The 16,527-nt window shown below is 37.0% G+C and overlaps 1 protein-coding gene across 3 annotated transcripts in view; it reads left to right on the top strand.

Moving 5' to 3' along the window:
- The first annotated feature begins 196 nt into the window (after positions 1-196).
- LOC132149113 (excitatory amino acid transporter 2-like) overlaps positions 197-16,527 on the top strand; it is a 28,206-nt gene continuing 11,875 nt past the window's right edge. Inside the window, exon 1 of one of the 3 annotated variants that reach the window (XM_059558057.1) lies at positions 197-325. In XM_059558057.1, the coding sequence (XP_059414040.1) occupies positions 259-325 (67 nt within the window). In that variant the 5' untranslated portion in view covers positions 197-258. Of the gene's footprint in view, positions 326-9,037; positions 9,170-13,492; positions 14,044-16,527 lie in introns of those variants that run through there. The other 2 variants (XM_059558058.1, XM_059558056.1) reach the window with 2 other exon arrangements.

Genomic DNA, 16,527 nt, shown 5'->3' with positions numbered 1-16,527 from the left:
GCAGTAATACACCTCTGACTCTGCGTGTATGAGCGGCAGCTCTACTTTTCCAGCAGTGAGACCACAAATCGCCGACTTTGAGCTGTAAATGAGAGACGTTTAAACTGAAACAAAAGATTTAAAAAGTTTAGTGGATCCAGAAATTCCCGCGGCGTGGAGGTCTGAGTGTTCAAGTCGTGCGGTAAGGCATCTTCACGAAAGGCGGTGAGGGGACAACAGCCAGTGGGAGTGAAAGAGGGCTGGTTTAGAAGAAGAGGAATGGACACAGTACTGAAAGAAGACATTATGGTAGAGGAAAAAAAAGGACGAGGACCATCTGCTGGCGGTGGGTGTGAGGGTTCTCATAATGAAAAACAAAACAAAAAAAGCGTTGAAAATGGCTTAAATGTAGATTAATGGATAGAATGTCTTATTAACTGATTTATTGTCAATTAATAGAGTTAAAGTACAAACTAATCACCCCAAACAAGTGCATCCTACACCTTGTGACCTTTTAGTTAATAACAGTACTGTAAAAGTTGTGGACAGCAGAATTTCATTTATTTCATGTCAGTTCATGCTGGTCTGAACAGGATGGATTTCGGGACCATGCAGCTCTAGAATTAGGGGGCAATTTGTTAAAGCAATTTCCTCTGGAGATTTTTTACAGCATCTACAGCCAACCAGCCGTTAGTTTTTATAGCAGGAGACGTATATTGCCTTCTCTCATTCTCCATCTCCCTCTCCCCTCTTCTTTCCTCCTTTCACCTAGCAGAAATTTCCATCCCACCAAAACCCATTTCCCCAGAAAGTTTAAAAAGATGAAAGGATAAGGGAAAGAAAGGAGACAAAAGAGAGAAGGGTTCTGTTACATCCCTGCCCCTGTGAGACTTTCTGTGAAAGAGTCAGGGGATGAGAGAGATGGGGGAGAGAATAAGAGAACGAGAGGGGTAAAGAAAAGAGTTTTTCAATGAGGAACGGGGAACCGGTGTGGAACTTCATATTTAACACACACAAACACAGGTGAGCGCACACAAGCACACACACAAATACTAAGCTCAGTGAGGTCTAAAATGTGGTCCAGCCCCCTCATATCTTTGCTTCTGTCCTCTCCTGACGCTGTTCCTCCCTCTTGGCATTTAGTGTCATTCACTCCCAGTCTTTACCTCCTTAGCACTATTCTGTCTCTCTGGTTTTGTCTGAACTTGTTTCATATGCACTTAGATATTTCAACCCCAGGGTGTATTGGTGAGAATAAGCGAGAGCCACAGGAACAGAGAATGATTGAGAGCGAGGAGTCACTGAGCTATTGAGCGAGATGACAGGCAAACAAAGGTAGAAAGGGAAAGAAGGGACAAACTCAAACTGAGGTACAAAAGTTCTTTCACGCACTCGCACTCAAATGGTTTAACACACATACATGCACATGCACAGAGAGCTCTGACACCTTATCTTTGAACGAAAAAAATACATTTCTAAATATCAGTTAAGCAAATGGTCTTAGTGAGAACCTGTATTACTTGTTTTTGTGAAATACCTTTTACTACCCTACACCCCAAACACCTATACAGGGCAACTCATCACACAAGGACCACACCGCAAGTCTGACACTGTCATAGATGAGCGCTTTTGATGAAGCTGCATGTCTTTCAGATGTTGAAACAGATAAGAGACAATCCTTCTCACAGAATATGACCTTGAGCTTTGCAAAAGACACTCAATAAACAGATGCTTATTATTATCATTATATTATCAATGATATACTCTCATTCAGTCCGTCTGCTGTTTTTGTTTTGTGCAGATATGTTTTATGTAGCATGATTTCCCAAATCTAAAGTCATACCATTCTATTTTTGCTTTAAATCTTGAAATTATACAATCTAATTCAAATAAAAAACAACTGCTTGCTCTGTACTGTATGTCTTTATACTGTATGTTCAAAATAAATGAAAAAATAAATGACTCGTATCGAACCATGACCCTAAAACGTACCAAACCATGACTACTGCGTACCATTACACCCCTTATAAAAATAACATAATATAATAATAGTAATTAAAAAAAATTAAAATAATATAATTTGTATTGCTATATTTTAATCTCAAAATAATAATAAAATTGTTTAAATAAATTAAAAATAAATAATATTAAATATATAGGCTAGTGTTAATAATAAATGTTATGAACAAATGTCATATTATTTATTATTTAAATGTTAATATTAATTAAATCTTCAAACTTTGGAAAAGTGTTTTTTGTAATTGTTACTCGCAGTACATTTTTGTTTTCATTGTGTTGCTCATAGTGTGTGTCTCAGATTTATTTCCATGGCAATGGATATTCCACCTTAAACCTCAAATATCAAAGCAATTACAATCTGTTACATAGAAATTATAGCAATTTTTGAAAACAGCGGAGCTGTCAAGGAAACCAGTATGCTGTCCACAGATGCTCTCCTAAAAATGAGGTTAGATTTATGGTCTCAAAAAGGTATTATTCATTAATTGATTAAATAATTTTTTCCCTCTCTTCATCCTCCCTCATGCACATCAGTTTCATAGATCCATAACTGCACCTCGTGAACCCTTCCACTCCACCTTACATTACCCCCAGTTTCTTCACCCCCAGCTCCACTATTAACTCTTTCCTGGTGTTCTCTCTCTCTCTCTCTCTCTCTCTCTATCCTGCTTTGGGTCAGAGCATGTGTTTCCAATTTCAGCTGTAATGCACAGTTCGCCGCAATCTGACCTAATTAGCCCCCGTCTTGTGAATCTGCCCTCAACAGCACCCACCATAGCAGCCAGACTAGAGGTCAGAAGCCAGGGGTCACAGGTGGGAGCACAGATCAGATAAGGGGGCAGCACCTTTGATTGATGTGTCAGGTCCTGCAGCATTATGGGCATGTTTGACAGTGACCACCTTAAAAGTGCAACTGCTGTATTTTTATGAAAGTATTTGGGATCAGAGAGGGATTACTGAGGCCTGAAATTGGATTTCGCAGTAAGATGAAAGGGTCAAAGAGGGGAGGTCAAGAATACAGGAGTCATGTTTTTAACAAAACACACAAACTTAAGTACATAATCCTCAATCTCACACACCTTGAGATGATAGGTACTAGGTATCAGATCCGTGGAGTGCCTTGCTACTGTGAAAGAGGAGGGACAGACCAAGGGATTTAAGAGAAGAAACTGATTTTAGGAATGTCTTAATTATGGGAAGAGAGAACCTAACTCTCTGTTTAATCCTTAATGAGAAACAGCTTCATATGTAACGGAGGGAGGCAGAAGAAACGGTTGAACTTTAAAAGGAATGATAGTTCGCAAAGGAAAGCTTGTCAGCTTTATAAAGCACATAAAAGTGTGGCTCCACGCTGAGTTTGCTGTAAACTGATATTATTACAACTCATACGGAGCGCTCTTTTATAATCTCACCCTCAGCCTTGCTTTACAATCCTCATAACGGCAATAGAGGGAAAGCCATTAACAGAAATACATTCAACAAGCAACTTGCATGACATATTCCACCATTGATTTGAGAAATGGGGCAAACCAGTCCTAATGGGTCTTGGTTGAGCGCAGTGTGGTGGACCGCAGTCGCCACAGGCATCCAATGGACTCTAATGGCATCTTAAAGGCTTTATGTTATGCTCCTTGAGTTTATCTTCACTTCACGGGCAGTGTTCTTGAGAAAATAAGCATAGACTGTGATTGTCTTTGAGGCAGACCTTGCATTCCTTTAATGGGGTCTAATTTGTTTTTTTGAGTAAAAACTTTTGACCGATTCTACAAAGTAAAACCAAATGAATTCATATAAGGGTGCAATAATTTATGACAGCTTAAAAGGCCATAGAAACATGAATCCACACCTCAAGATGAGTTTTCTGTGTTGTTCTTGTTATTCTTGAAATTAATTTAGAATTAATTAAAAGTACATGAACAAAGAACAAAAAATTATCTCGCTTCATTTATTTCAAATGTTCATTTTTAATAAGAAGAGAATTTATGAGTTTTTGCATTTCTTTCATTATTAAAGAATATTTTCACAAATATCTGCATTCCAAAACATTTCATTTTTTTTTCACTGAACCACTTAATGTTTGCACTTTTAAAATTCATAGAAACACTGTCTGCTGTTGGTCGAATTGGTTGGGTCATTTTCACTTCCCTTGAGAATCTAAACTAAAAACTGCAGAAAAATTCAGAGGACATTTGAAAATAGGATCTGTATAGGCCTTTATACAGTTGAATCTGGTTTGGCTAAAGTTGAGCCTATAGGGTTTATTGTTGTATATTTGTATTTGATTAAATACATTTTTTAATATCAAAGTCAAGGAAAGTCATTTCACTTGGAAGTCATTTTGGAAACACCCCCTTGCATCTACATCCAGCAGTGCAAGTGAAGCTGCTATCAAATCTAAATGAAGAAACATTGTTAGTTGATATTATGTTACAGGATTGGACCATCTCTGTCTGCAGTGACTGAGGTCTGCATAAAAGAGGTAATGTAATGATGTGTACTAATTGATAATTACACAGATGAAAGTTATTTATCCAGAATAGCATTTTTTTTTACTAATTATGCTTTTGTACCTTAAATTAAATTGGCCTATGCCACCTAGTAATCAGCCAAGTCTTGTTTTCTTAATAAAAGCATAGTTCAATCAGGACCACTTCCGTCAAGTATATTTATGACAATTATAATTGCATACAGTTAGTGTTGGCGGTATGGTTATGTTCTGGGCAACAGTCCACACGCCTGTCCATGCAGCCATGCTTGGACAGAGCGGGGAGAGCAGCAAGACATGTCAAACACCCCTGGGGTACAGAACAGAACCATTATAAGCATACATAATTACAATTCACAATTACATGAGTTGTAAACAAAATGTGATAGAGACTGCTTCCAATGAAGAGACTGTAAAGAAAGAACAAAGTTAGATCGGATTACAGGTTCAGTTGGTGGAGTTGGGGTTGGAGAAGGGAGTTAATTGCAAGCAGCGATGCGATGGAAGAGACACTGAAGAATGGGAGTTTAAATAGACCGCAGGTGATAGGTGTCAAGGCTGGATTGGTACACGTCAGGAACAGCTGACTGTCAGCTGATGCAAGCGTGACTAACGTGGCCTGACTGAACTAACGTGATGCTCGATATTAAAATCACGACAGTTTGTCAAAATGGAATGAGGAGGAACAGGGTTTAGATGTAAGTTCCCATAATTAAACTGCATCTGGAGATGGGGAGAAAAAAGTGATTTTAAATGTCAAACAACACAGAATAAGAATAGTTGTGTGGCAATGATTTTACCATGCCCCATTTTACATGCACTCCTGTGGTCACAGAATCTGTTTCATATTATTGTGTGACATTCTAATTTTTGTGGGAAAATGGAACAAACAGCTGTATAGTTACAAAGTGAGTATAGTTAACTAAGTATGAGTATGAGTATAAGTTAATATATTTACAAAGTGTTCCATTTGCAAAGGTTGTTGGTTGTGTTAGAATTTGCATGAATTTAACAGATTAAATGGTGATAGTCAAAGTTTCTTTGATAAATACCGTATTTTCCGCACTATAAAGCGCACCGGATTATAAGGCGCACCTTCAATGAATGGCCTATTTTAGAACTGTTTTCATATATAGGGTGCACCGGATTATAAAGCGCATAGAATAGAAGATACTGCAGTCAAACATTTGACTGGGTTTGCGTTATGCATCCACTAGAAGGAGCTGTGCTAAAGGGAATGTCAACATTTTGACAGAGCGCCTTGATCCATATATAAGGCGCTCCGGATTATAAGGCGCACTGTCATTTTTTGAGAAAATTAAAGGCTTTTAAGTGCGCCTTATAGTGCGGAAAATACAGTAATAATTAGCTCATGTTGCACAGGAAGTATAACACGTTTTATGTCATTGTACCTGTGCAGTGTCTTAATAGCATTGACATCATTGCCTTTCTTCTGTGCAATACAAACCATTAATTACAGCTCCTGGGACTCCTTTAGAAGTTGTATAATATACTGCAACTTTTTAAGTTATGTGACTCCTTTTTCTCAGCAGAGGTAGATGAACCGTATTTCATCTGGGAAATACAGTTGTTGCGGTTTCCATTGTGATGGACAGGAATTTCTGTCGAAATGGTGACCAAAGTCACTATAGTGCATTCTGAAAAATATAATTTGCTGCAAAAATGTCAAATTAGAGCCTATTTATGAATCATGGTCACAAGTAGCCAAAATTTTGTTAAAATATATAGACATTTCAGTGATTAATATTGTGGGCTTCGAAATGTGTGTGCCTTTAAACATTTCAATTCTGACTGATGCGGTAGACATGAGCTCTCCCTCCACATTGATTTATGGTGAAGGAGAAATGTAGCACATTGTAAATTTTACTCACTATACAACACCCTTTTGGGTACTGTTTCGGCGGCAGACTTTGTGTTTGAGCCAATGCAGCAATTAGCAGGAGATAGACTTACAGCCCACAATAGACAGCAGAAGAGAGAGGGGAATGTTCCAGTTCTGTAGCTGTCCTCTGCCCCTCCATCTGTCAGTCCTGTGGGACAGGGTGTGTGATAGTGACTGGAATACCTATATGTACGTTTTTGTTGTACATTTTTGTGTGTGTGGACAGAGGTTTTCCTAACATTTCTTTCTTTTTTTTTTTTTTGGTCATTGCATTACTTTGTGTGAGAGCATTTGTCTTAACACAGTTTGCCCAAAAATGTTCATACAATGAAAGTCAGTGGGGACCAGTGTTGTTTTGGATCCCGTTAACTTTCATTGTATGGACAAAACCTATTATTACTATTACGAAATTCAAACAGGTTTAGAACAACATGACCAACGAACATTCTAAGAACTAAGAACGTTTTGCTAATATTCCCATCATGTTTTTCTGAATGTTCTGTTTTTAAAATGTTTCGACTTGGTTATGCGTTTCTCTGTAAGGAAAATTACATTTTTATCATTTTGCAAACATTATGTTAATGTTTCTTTTGACTATTCTCTGAACATTCTAAAACATGTAGTAATGTTTAAAAAAAAAACATTGTAGAAATAATGTTTTTGTGCTAATGTTTAAAAAAAAAAAAAAATTAAAGACGAGATCATTTTGAACGAAAATTCTATTCATGTTAATAAAAGAACTCTTTGAACTGAGACCGTTCTGGCAGTATTCCCTGTTAGCTTCACACAGTAAAAAATGGTAAAAGACTGTAAAAATGCTACAGTAAAATCCTGTTAAATGGTTAATGGTAAATTCCCATACTATATACGGTGAAAACTGTATTGGACATTACATGTAATTACAGAAGTATACTGTTTTTGGAAGTGAAAAAGACCGGAAGTGAATAACCGTAAATTGACATTCCCAAAATTCCCTAGAAAGATACAAAACAGATTTCAGTACTTCAATAGGTTGGAACATTATACCAGTTAATGGAATTGAAGTTAATGTAATGAAGTTAAAACCATAAAATGTAAAATGTTGCTACCAAATTTTCTACTGTTAAAATTCCTTCAACCACGGCTGCCATTTTTTTTTTTACTGTAAATTTTACTTAATTTAATTTACAGTGTGGGATAGTGAATAAATGTGACCAAATTAAACAATATTTAAATTTTGGGTGAACTATCCGTTCAAAAGCCAGGTGTTTAAAAGAGGTGTATTGAGGCTGAGAAGCACTATCACATTAGTATAATTACATTATCTAACTCTTTGGACACACAAAACCAGCTGAGACTGTAATGGGTCATTTAACATATTCAGTATTTGTTTTCAACGACATTCAGAAGGGACATAACAGATCTAATAATGTGTGAAAAGTAGAAAAAAAGTCAATAAAGCCTACCAGGTCAAGTTTTTGCTCATATAGACATTTACTGCTCACACACACAAAAAAACTATCATACTGAGTAATTGATGTCTTTTGCTCAATATGTTACCAGATTCCATGCAGATGTTATATTGGGAAAACCTTAATCAACCTGCGGCAATGTTTGTTTTGATACAGTTTGGCACACAGAGTTCCTATGTATTCTTTTCTTTCCACATCAAATAAATTGAGGTGAGTGGTTGAATCTAAAAGAGTTGGTTTGCTTCTGATTAAAGTCTTCTGGGTAGAGTATGTAGTGAGCGAGTGATGATTCAGCAGAGCAAGTAGAGTTCTCAGCAGTGACTCTGGACGTGTTTAAACCATTACATCCAGGAGATCCAATGAGTCTGTGTGTAGTGTTTTCATGCCATTGTTGTGAATCCGAGTGATGCATCAATCACCACACATTTTTATGAGGTTCTCAGCAGCCAAACACAGCCATAAAAGTGAAGATTTCAGGTGACAGAAGATGACAGTTACTCAATCACAGTCCTATGACTAAGTTGTGTGATTCCTCATATGCAAATACCTACCCTAAGCCCAGCCTCCCTCAGCATCACATATTTATAGGGGAACAGAGCCACATCGCCATCCAGTGGGTACAAGTGGGATATGTTAAGATTAAACTTGTTATACATCTTAAATTATTCAGAATGCCACAGTTCTCTTTCCGTCTTTCTCTTCATTTACATATCCTTCAGATGGCATTCATGTAGTATGGAAGTGCTTAGATCTGTCTATCTTTCTATCTATGTGTGTATGATATTAATACCATCTGTCCATCTATCTATCTATCTATCTATCTATCTATCTATCTATCTATCTATCTATCTATCTATCTATCTATCTATCTATCTATCTATCTGTCTGTCTGTCTGTCTGTCTATCTGTCTATCTGTCTATCTGTCTGTCTATCACGTGTCTATCTATCTATCTGTATATCTGGCCATAATTTAGTGAATTAGACTGATTATGTATTAGTTGGTGAAAGCAGACACAGCTGACAAAGTAACTGGATACTGGAGGATTAATAAAATAGATTTGATTAGGAAAGTGTGAATATGTCAGTGTGAAAATGAGAAAAATAGCGCGAGAGAGCAAAAGAGAGAGAGAGACTGAGCGAGCAAGCCAGGCTCAGGGAATCAAACCGTTTTTATTAATCTGAGAATTTTCTCAGATGACGCAAAGACTGTGACTTTGCCTCATCTCTTTCTCGCTCTCTCACTCCATTTCTCACCCTCTGTCAATTCTTTTTCACATGTCCCTTTCCTAATACCTAAATCTTGTTGGATGGAAGACAGCACAACAGCACAGGTAAGATTATGAACTACTGCACATTACTGTTCTTGTTTCTGTTTAAACTTGTCCCTTACCTTCTCAGTATGCCATTGAACTTTATTTATATTTTTGTTAATGCTTCATTTAATTGGGCTTGTTATATTATAACATCAGAAAAAACTGTATAGTGGACATAAATCCTTTACATGACTTCTTGCAGATGATTATCATCAGCCATCCATTATTGTTTGAGTGTGCACAGTTTCCCTTTTTTGCCTTTAAATTTCTCTTAGTGTTGTTATTGCACATGTCATTGCTGCAAACTTAATAGCACATATCAGTTAAAAAAATAGCCCTGGTTGGGCATTCTTTGAGCGTAGCGGTAGTGTGAAGTGTCAGAGAGCTGATGGATGGTTTCAAGAGTGCAGATTATGAATGAGGCATATCATATAAGAGGTACTACTGAAAGAGAAGTCAATCAGCTGAGGATAGATCGCTAGATTGAGACATATATCAGTGAGAGAAAATTTGTCACAATGAGTAGAGACCAGGGGGGGCTTTAGATATGAAGTAACGATAGAGGTGATTCTGCAGACATTGAGTTTAAGGACAGATTGACAATGATTTAGGAAGGTAAAATTAGGGTTCTGGCTGAGCTCAGTTAAGGAAAAACCTAAAAGCAGTAGAAAAAAAGAGATGGGGAATACGGGGATTTATAAATAGCAAAGCTTTAGCAGGGTGAGGCGAGCAGATGTGATAGACAGTCTGTGCTTAAGGAGTTCAAACAACAGATTAATACACTCAGATTATTGTCAGAGATAGAGGGGGAAGGGGGAAGGGTGTGAGAGTATGTTTGGTTAAGTAAGATGACCCATAACACATCTGCATATGCAAAGGAATAAGCCCCCAGATGTACTTGATCACCCTTTCAAAGTTAACCACATGCAAAATAAGTAACAACATTCTTACTTTACAGTATACATACATCTCAGTCTAAGACTGTATTTCTAAACATATTTTGATTGTGTATGCTCACATTCTGGCAAAAGGCTGAGATGCATGGTTTTAAAATAAAATGCAATAGGTCTTTAAAAAGTGTGTGAACCTGAGATACACTTTTTCTTTTCTAGACTGCAATAAAAATTCTTAATATTTTGTTTTATCTATTTGTCCAGTTAAATTAATTTCCTTAAATTAATGTTTCTCACTCGATAATAGAAATTGCATACTATATAAGGACATTACAGAATTTTTTATTGAATTAAGTTTATCATTATTATTTTTATTTTGTCCCATTGGAAATGTAACAATTCAGTTTGGTTTATGCTTTTAAATGCCAGTAGAGTAAAAAAGTCAAATGTATTTCAAAAGTATATTTAAGATATAATTCAGAATAAAAAAATAAATTAAAAAAAATGTAGCAGATGGCATTGACAACACCAGTGCCATTGGTTTGATTCCCAGGGAAGTAGTTTTGGATGTAAATATCTGCCAAATGTGTAAATGTAATGTATATTTATACATTAAAAATAATGGATATTTAAAAGCAAGTTGAAAATACTGATTAATGAAATAATTTATTGCATGTGATGGTTGGAATGTGGTACAGTATGATCATTAAAAAAACCTCATATATGTGATAATTTTCCTATAACAAAAAAGTATTCCCATAGCTCAAACCGTAGAACAGTGCTAGAAACATCAACAAGATCTTGGGTTTGATAACCAGGCAATGCAGGATGCAACTGATCAAATATATAGTTTAAATTCAAAGTGGCTTAAATATTAATCTAAAATGTATGTAACCCATCAATGTATAATGACATTATTTATAGGTGGGTCTAGTTTGCATAGTTCATGTGTGACATTGAAAGATAACTGTGGTGTCCAGTCTGTCACTGTGTTGCTTCCATTTTCTCACTGAGGCAGGGAGTTATGGGATTATATCTCTATCCCTTTGCAAAGCCCACACCAAACAATCAACCTCAGAAAATAATCCTCAGACACACACTCGCACACGGCACACACACACACACACACACACACACACACACACACACACACACACACACACACACACACACACACTGAACACACATTCAGACCTCTGAACACACCCTACATCTCATCACTCTCTCATCCTTATAAAAAGCATAATTACCCAGTTATGTTAAAATGCAGTGGCGATTTCACTATAGGTATTTTATTATGATGGGATCAGTTACTAATAAAGTATAAAGTATAGACATAGACATATGAAAAAAAACTAGATAATAATAATCCAAGCAAACAGAAAACAGAATGTATCCTGAAACAAATAAACATAGCTTTAAGTTCTTATTCTTGAGTTGCTCTGCTGTTTAGTTTAAGCCAGTACTTGGCCCAAGGTCTCTGTAATGTGACAGAATTGTTCAAACTTATTACATAACTTTGTCTTTTTGTTTGACATTGCTATCTTCCACACCGTCACTGAAGCTCCTGCAAATAAGGGCAGCCAAACCACAAGAAATGCGTTCTTATCTTCTCCAACTTACCTGCTAAAAAAACACAAAATAGCTATGTGGCTATAGATCCGGAGACTTGCCAAATCATCTTAAACCAGGCTTGGTCAAGGTTTAGCTCCATTACACTAATCTTTTTCTCACTTTTTTCATGCTTATTGTGATTCCTGGCTAACTCTCTAAAGGGATTCCCCCAGACCTTTCCGTCTTCCAGGGATTTTGGTTCGACTGCAACTTCAAGTCTTCTGACTATCACTCCATCTAACATCCTCTGGCACAGAAGGGGGGTTTGGGAAGCTGTAGTTTTGCCTGTGGCTAATCATTTCATCCATTCCCTTCCTGAGCATCCTGTTCTGTCATAAAGAGCTTGCCACTGTAAATCGAACCTGTTCTGTTTGATATGGCTATAGTCCAGCGGCTTAGCTAAGCCAAGCTTTAGGCATTTGTTGGATTGCTTGTTTAAGGAATGATCTTGGGTGATGTTCAGTAAGTGGAGGAAATAAATAGTGTCTAAGTAGAGTAGTCTTTGGCTCAAGGTGTGGTAGCAACCAAGTTAAGACTTCATTTTATTTTGTTTTTGTGATCATTTATCATTTGATTTCATTGATGGTGTTCAGTGGACCTCATAGCGTTGAGAGTTGCAATGTATTCTTTTTAAACCCATCAATCTTAATTTTCAAAGTAAGCTGTAGAAAGACTTTGCACCCCCCAAATCTATTATTAGAATCAGTCATGTCTGCAATAACAAATGTGAGCGCCACTAAAATCCGCCAAACTCTACCCATCACAAAATGTACCATGCATTAGGGTTCATGTAATTTTTACAGGTCCCTTTTGAATGCTTGATTCCGATTGGTCTGTTGGAATTCAGTGGTTACTATGGCAACGTACCATATCAGACCACTCTGGCACTACTCTGTTGTCTCTCGTATTACTATGGCACCATGGACTCAATCTTCTGTGTTTCATATAAACGAAAATGGCACCATCTTGTGTCAATCAATTGTAGCAAGACCTTAGAAGACTTCGGCATTTGTATTGCTGTAAAATTGTCTTGTTGCTAAGCCGATTGATTTGTATATTGCCTTAATATAAGAGAAATGTAAAAGTATAAAATAATTTCAAATCAAATTGAAATTTTATGTTCATATTTTTTTATTGGTGATAATAAAGCAGAATCTCTGCTCCGCTTCAGGGCCCTGATTACTCTGTAGGGTTTAGTTTGAAATAATTTTGGAATGCACTATTCCTTACACATTTCATATGCCCTCTTTGTCTCTTTACACATGCGCCAGAAGGACATTTTTGGCTGTTGCAAAACATCTGGGTCTGTTCAGTGGTTCACATCATCTGTCTTGCATTTTTAGATGCTGCTGTCAGGTTAAAAGTAGTTCATCTGAAACACACTTCTCGAGATTCCCTTGTGTTCCATCTCTCATCCTGTGTGAACGACACTTAATGCAGCACTGGACCCAAATAATGGCGCAATATCTTAGTATTCTATAGATATCTTAATATCTTATTGCAGTATCGCAAATTTTGCTCAAATATATTAATGAAAACTCAGAAGACAACCAGTAGTAGCTTTTCTGATTCTGTACAGTATTCCAAACCTGTATGACTTTCTGTCTTTATTGGAACATGAAAGAAGATATTTTGGGATATTATGGATGAACTACCACTTTAATATCATCTTCTGACTGACAGCCAAAGCTCTTGCATTATAGGTGGCCAATCCTGTTCATGTTTTTATTCATAATCAGTCTGGATTAGTGGAAAAGAAAAAGGTCACATACTTTATTGGGGGAGGGATGTATTGTGACACTGGCTATAACATCCTGACCTTTCTTGAAAACTGTGACCTCCCACCAGCGGTGCGCCTGAAAATGACTTATTCGGTTACAACCTGTTACCTCCTCTCTGGAAAACAAAGCAGCACTCCAAAAAAGGGATTAGCAGAATGTAGTAGCACTTCATTTTTATGCAGTTCTGGCATGTTGCCTGTGTTTGAATGCGGAGACCTTTGTGAAAACAGGTTTAAGCTCATGACTTAAGGGTAAAACTGTGAGGTACTGTTAAAAGGGATGCAAAATCATGGGTCATAAGCTTCTCTTTCTCACTCTCTATCTCTTCTCCCATGAGGCTTCACAGTGGATTATGTTTGTGCAATTGAAACTTGACAAATGACTTCCCTCCATCCCCCTTCAAAAAAAAAAAAATACCCCCAAAAAACATTGCAGCAATGCTGCCAATCCGCCTTTATGTCTGAGCAGCAATTGTTGTTTTAGTTTAAATCTGAGATGAAGAACACACAGATGCACAGGACAGGGAACATCGAGAAAAAGAAAGAGAAATGGAGCTCAAAACCGAAAAAAAGTAAGAAGAGAAAGGGCAAAAAGGTCAAAACAGGTGAGTATTTCTCTTTTCTAGTTCTTCATCATGATGCAATTCCCTAATGTTTGTTCGTAAATATAAATGTCGCTCTATCTTTCAGCTCTTGCTTTCTTCTGAACACGTGTGTTTATTCTATATGTGTCATTACTCAACCCTCAGTTTCTCCTACCTCAATCAGTGTCCGGCTTCATGCAGATGTTTATAATGGGCTGAGACTGGTGAAATGTGTATTGGCCCCACTTGGCAGTCATACGTTATTGTAAAGGAGCAAGAGCTGTATTATTCCCATATGGAGGTTTGCCAGTGTATATATGGGTGTGTCCAGGGCTCGAATTCCAGGGGGATGGCATTCCACTGGTTGAAAAAAATGACAAAAATCATACCCCTCAGTAAAACCACAATCCCCCCTTACCATTCCCTTTGGATTAATAATATGTATTATAAAAATATTAAGTAAAATTTAATAATTCCCTACATTTAAATGGCGCTTTTCTGGGGACTCAAATCGCTTTACATTGTCAGGGAGTATCTTCTCATCCACCAATGGTGTGCAGCATCCACCTGGATGATGCAATGGCAGCCATAGTGCGGCAGAACCACACACCACACACCAGTTTACTGGTGGAGAGGAGACAAGAGTGATGAAGCCAATCAGCGGAAATAGGGATTGTCAGGAGGCCATGATGGTCGGAGGCCAATGGTTGAATTTGGCCAGGATGCTGAGGTCACACCTCTACTCTTTTCGAAAGACATCCTGGAATTTTTAATGACCACAGAGAGTCAGGACCTCGGTTTAATGCCTCATCCAAAGGACGGATTTTATGTAAAATTTATCATGCAAATTAAATATTAAAATGATCTATTTAAGATTATTTATGAGTAACGGCATTTGGCCAACTAGAACCCATTTATGAGTAACGGCAATTGGGCCACCAGAACTGTCATCATTATTTATCCATGACAGGCCTAAACCAGCCAAAGTTTCAGCACAAAAGCACATTTAGCAAATAATTTTTTAATTATCAGTATCGACCTAAATTCCTCCATTTTAGGCCCAAGAAAAAAAGAAAAGCTTATTAATAAAATTTCATTTAAAAAGGGAAATTTTTCATTAAACAAAAACCTTTTTAAAAAGTAAACAAATTTTGTAATCATTATGTAAAATTAGCCACAGGACACACATACACCAACCCCCCAACGGTTGTCTCTGTGTGTGCGTGTAAGAGAGCGCTTGAAAAGTATCAGTTTAGAAGATTAAGAGATTGGTTATAATGTTTCCCTGCAAGGCTTTGTGGGTTTTGTTTCTTTCAAACCGAGCCATACCATTTCAGCTTCATTTGATTTCTCTTTATAAAAGAGGTGGAGCGTTACAGGAAAACAGCTGTGCGATTCACGTGATGCGAGGAGGTGAATAAGTAAATCTCTTGCTTGACTGTTTTGGAAAATCATACGGATCACAGAATTGCCAACAGCTTGATGTGGATGAGAAAAGCAATATGTTGTGTGGTGCAGATGTTGCTTGGAAGATTTCTAATAAACTGTTTATTTATGCATTTTGGATTGTGAGTACAAAGACTTGGTCATACTTAGTCATAAATAATTCATTCAAAGATTAAGAAATAATTCAATCAAATGAGGCCATGCGATACATTGGCCTCCAGTGTCATGAGTATAGATGATGACAGATAAAAATAATAATGACCAATTATGGTAAAGTGGTGTGTTATGTGTTGGCATGCTCATGTGAACGCAGCAGAGGGTTGTTCAAGGCTTTCAGATGCAATTTCATGACCCTATCTTCACACTCCTGCCGTAATATAGGCCTGTGTTGCTGAGGCGAAACATTTGTGACCAATCCATTACACGCAAGGGTGTTAATCTCATCCACAACTACAATTCATCAGTCTCAGACATCACGGTTTCTTCATCTATCTCTGTGGTCTTTGTGTTTTTCTATTACTAATACGACTTTTAAACACATGCTAAGTGTGTTGTCATTCTGGTGAACTGTTTTGCTTAGCCACTGCTCATTAGCTTGATAGAAAGAGAGCTTGAGGTGTTTGGGAAATATATTTTTCATCATAATTTGTCATTGCACTAGTATTTGTCCAGATAATTTTTTTTAGAAACAGGCTGTCACCAAGGAAGTTTATCAGACCTGGTGAAAGCAATTCATTAGCATCCCCATTTACTATTACTCAGTTTCCCCTATGCAAGATGATATCCACCTTCCTCAATGTTGAAGTCAAAACAAAGATTTTTTTTCTCCTTTTTTTTCTGGATAATTAAATACCTTAACCAGTCAAAACTATGTTAAGCTAACATTCAAACATGTTAAGCGAAGACTAATCAAAAGGTTTTGTTGAAAATAATAATTTGCTTTGGAATAGAAAATGTTATTTTAACATTTTTTGCTTCAGCAATATGTGATATGTAATTTAAAAGAACTACATATTTTCATAGTAAAGAATAAATACACAGTAAAGAAATGTTCTATGT

The sequence above is a fragment of the Carassius carassius genome, chromosome 9, assembly GCF_963082965.1.
Source record: "Carassius carassius chromosome 9, fCarCar2.1, whole genome shotgun sequence".
NCBI classification, from domain to species: Eukaryota; Metazoa; Chordata; class Actinopteri; order Cypriniformes; family Cyprinidae; genus Carassius; species Carassius carassius.
This window is presented reverse-complemented; position numbering and strand designations above follow the sequence as displayed.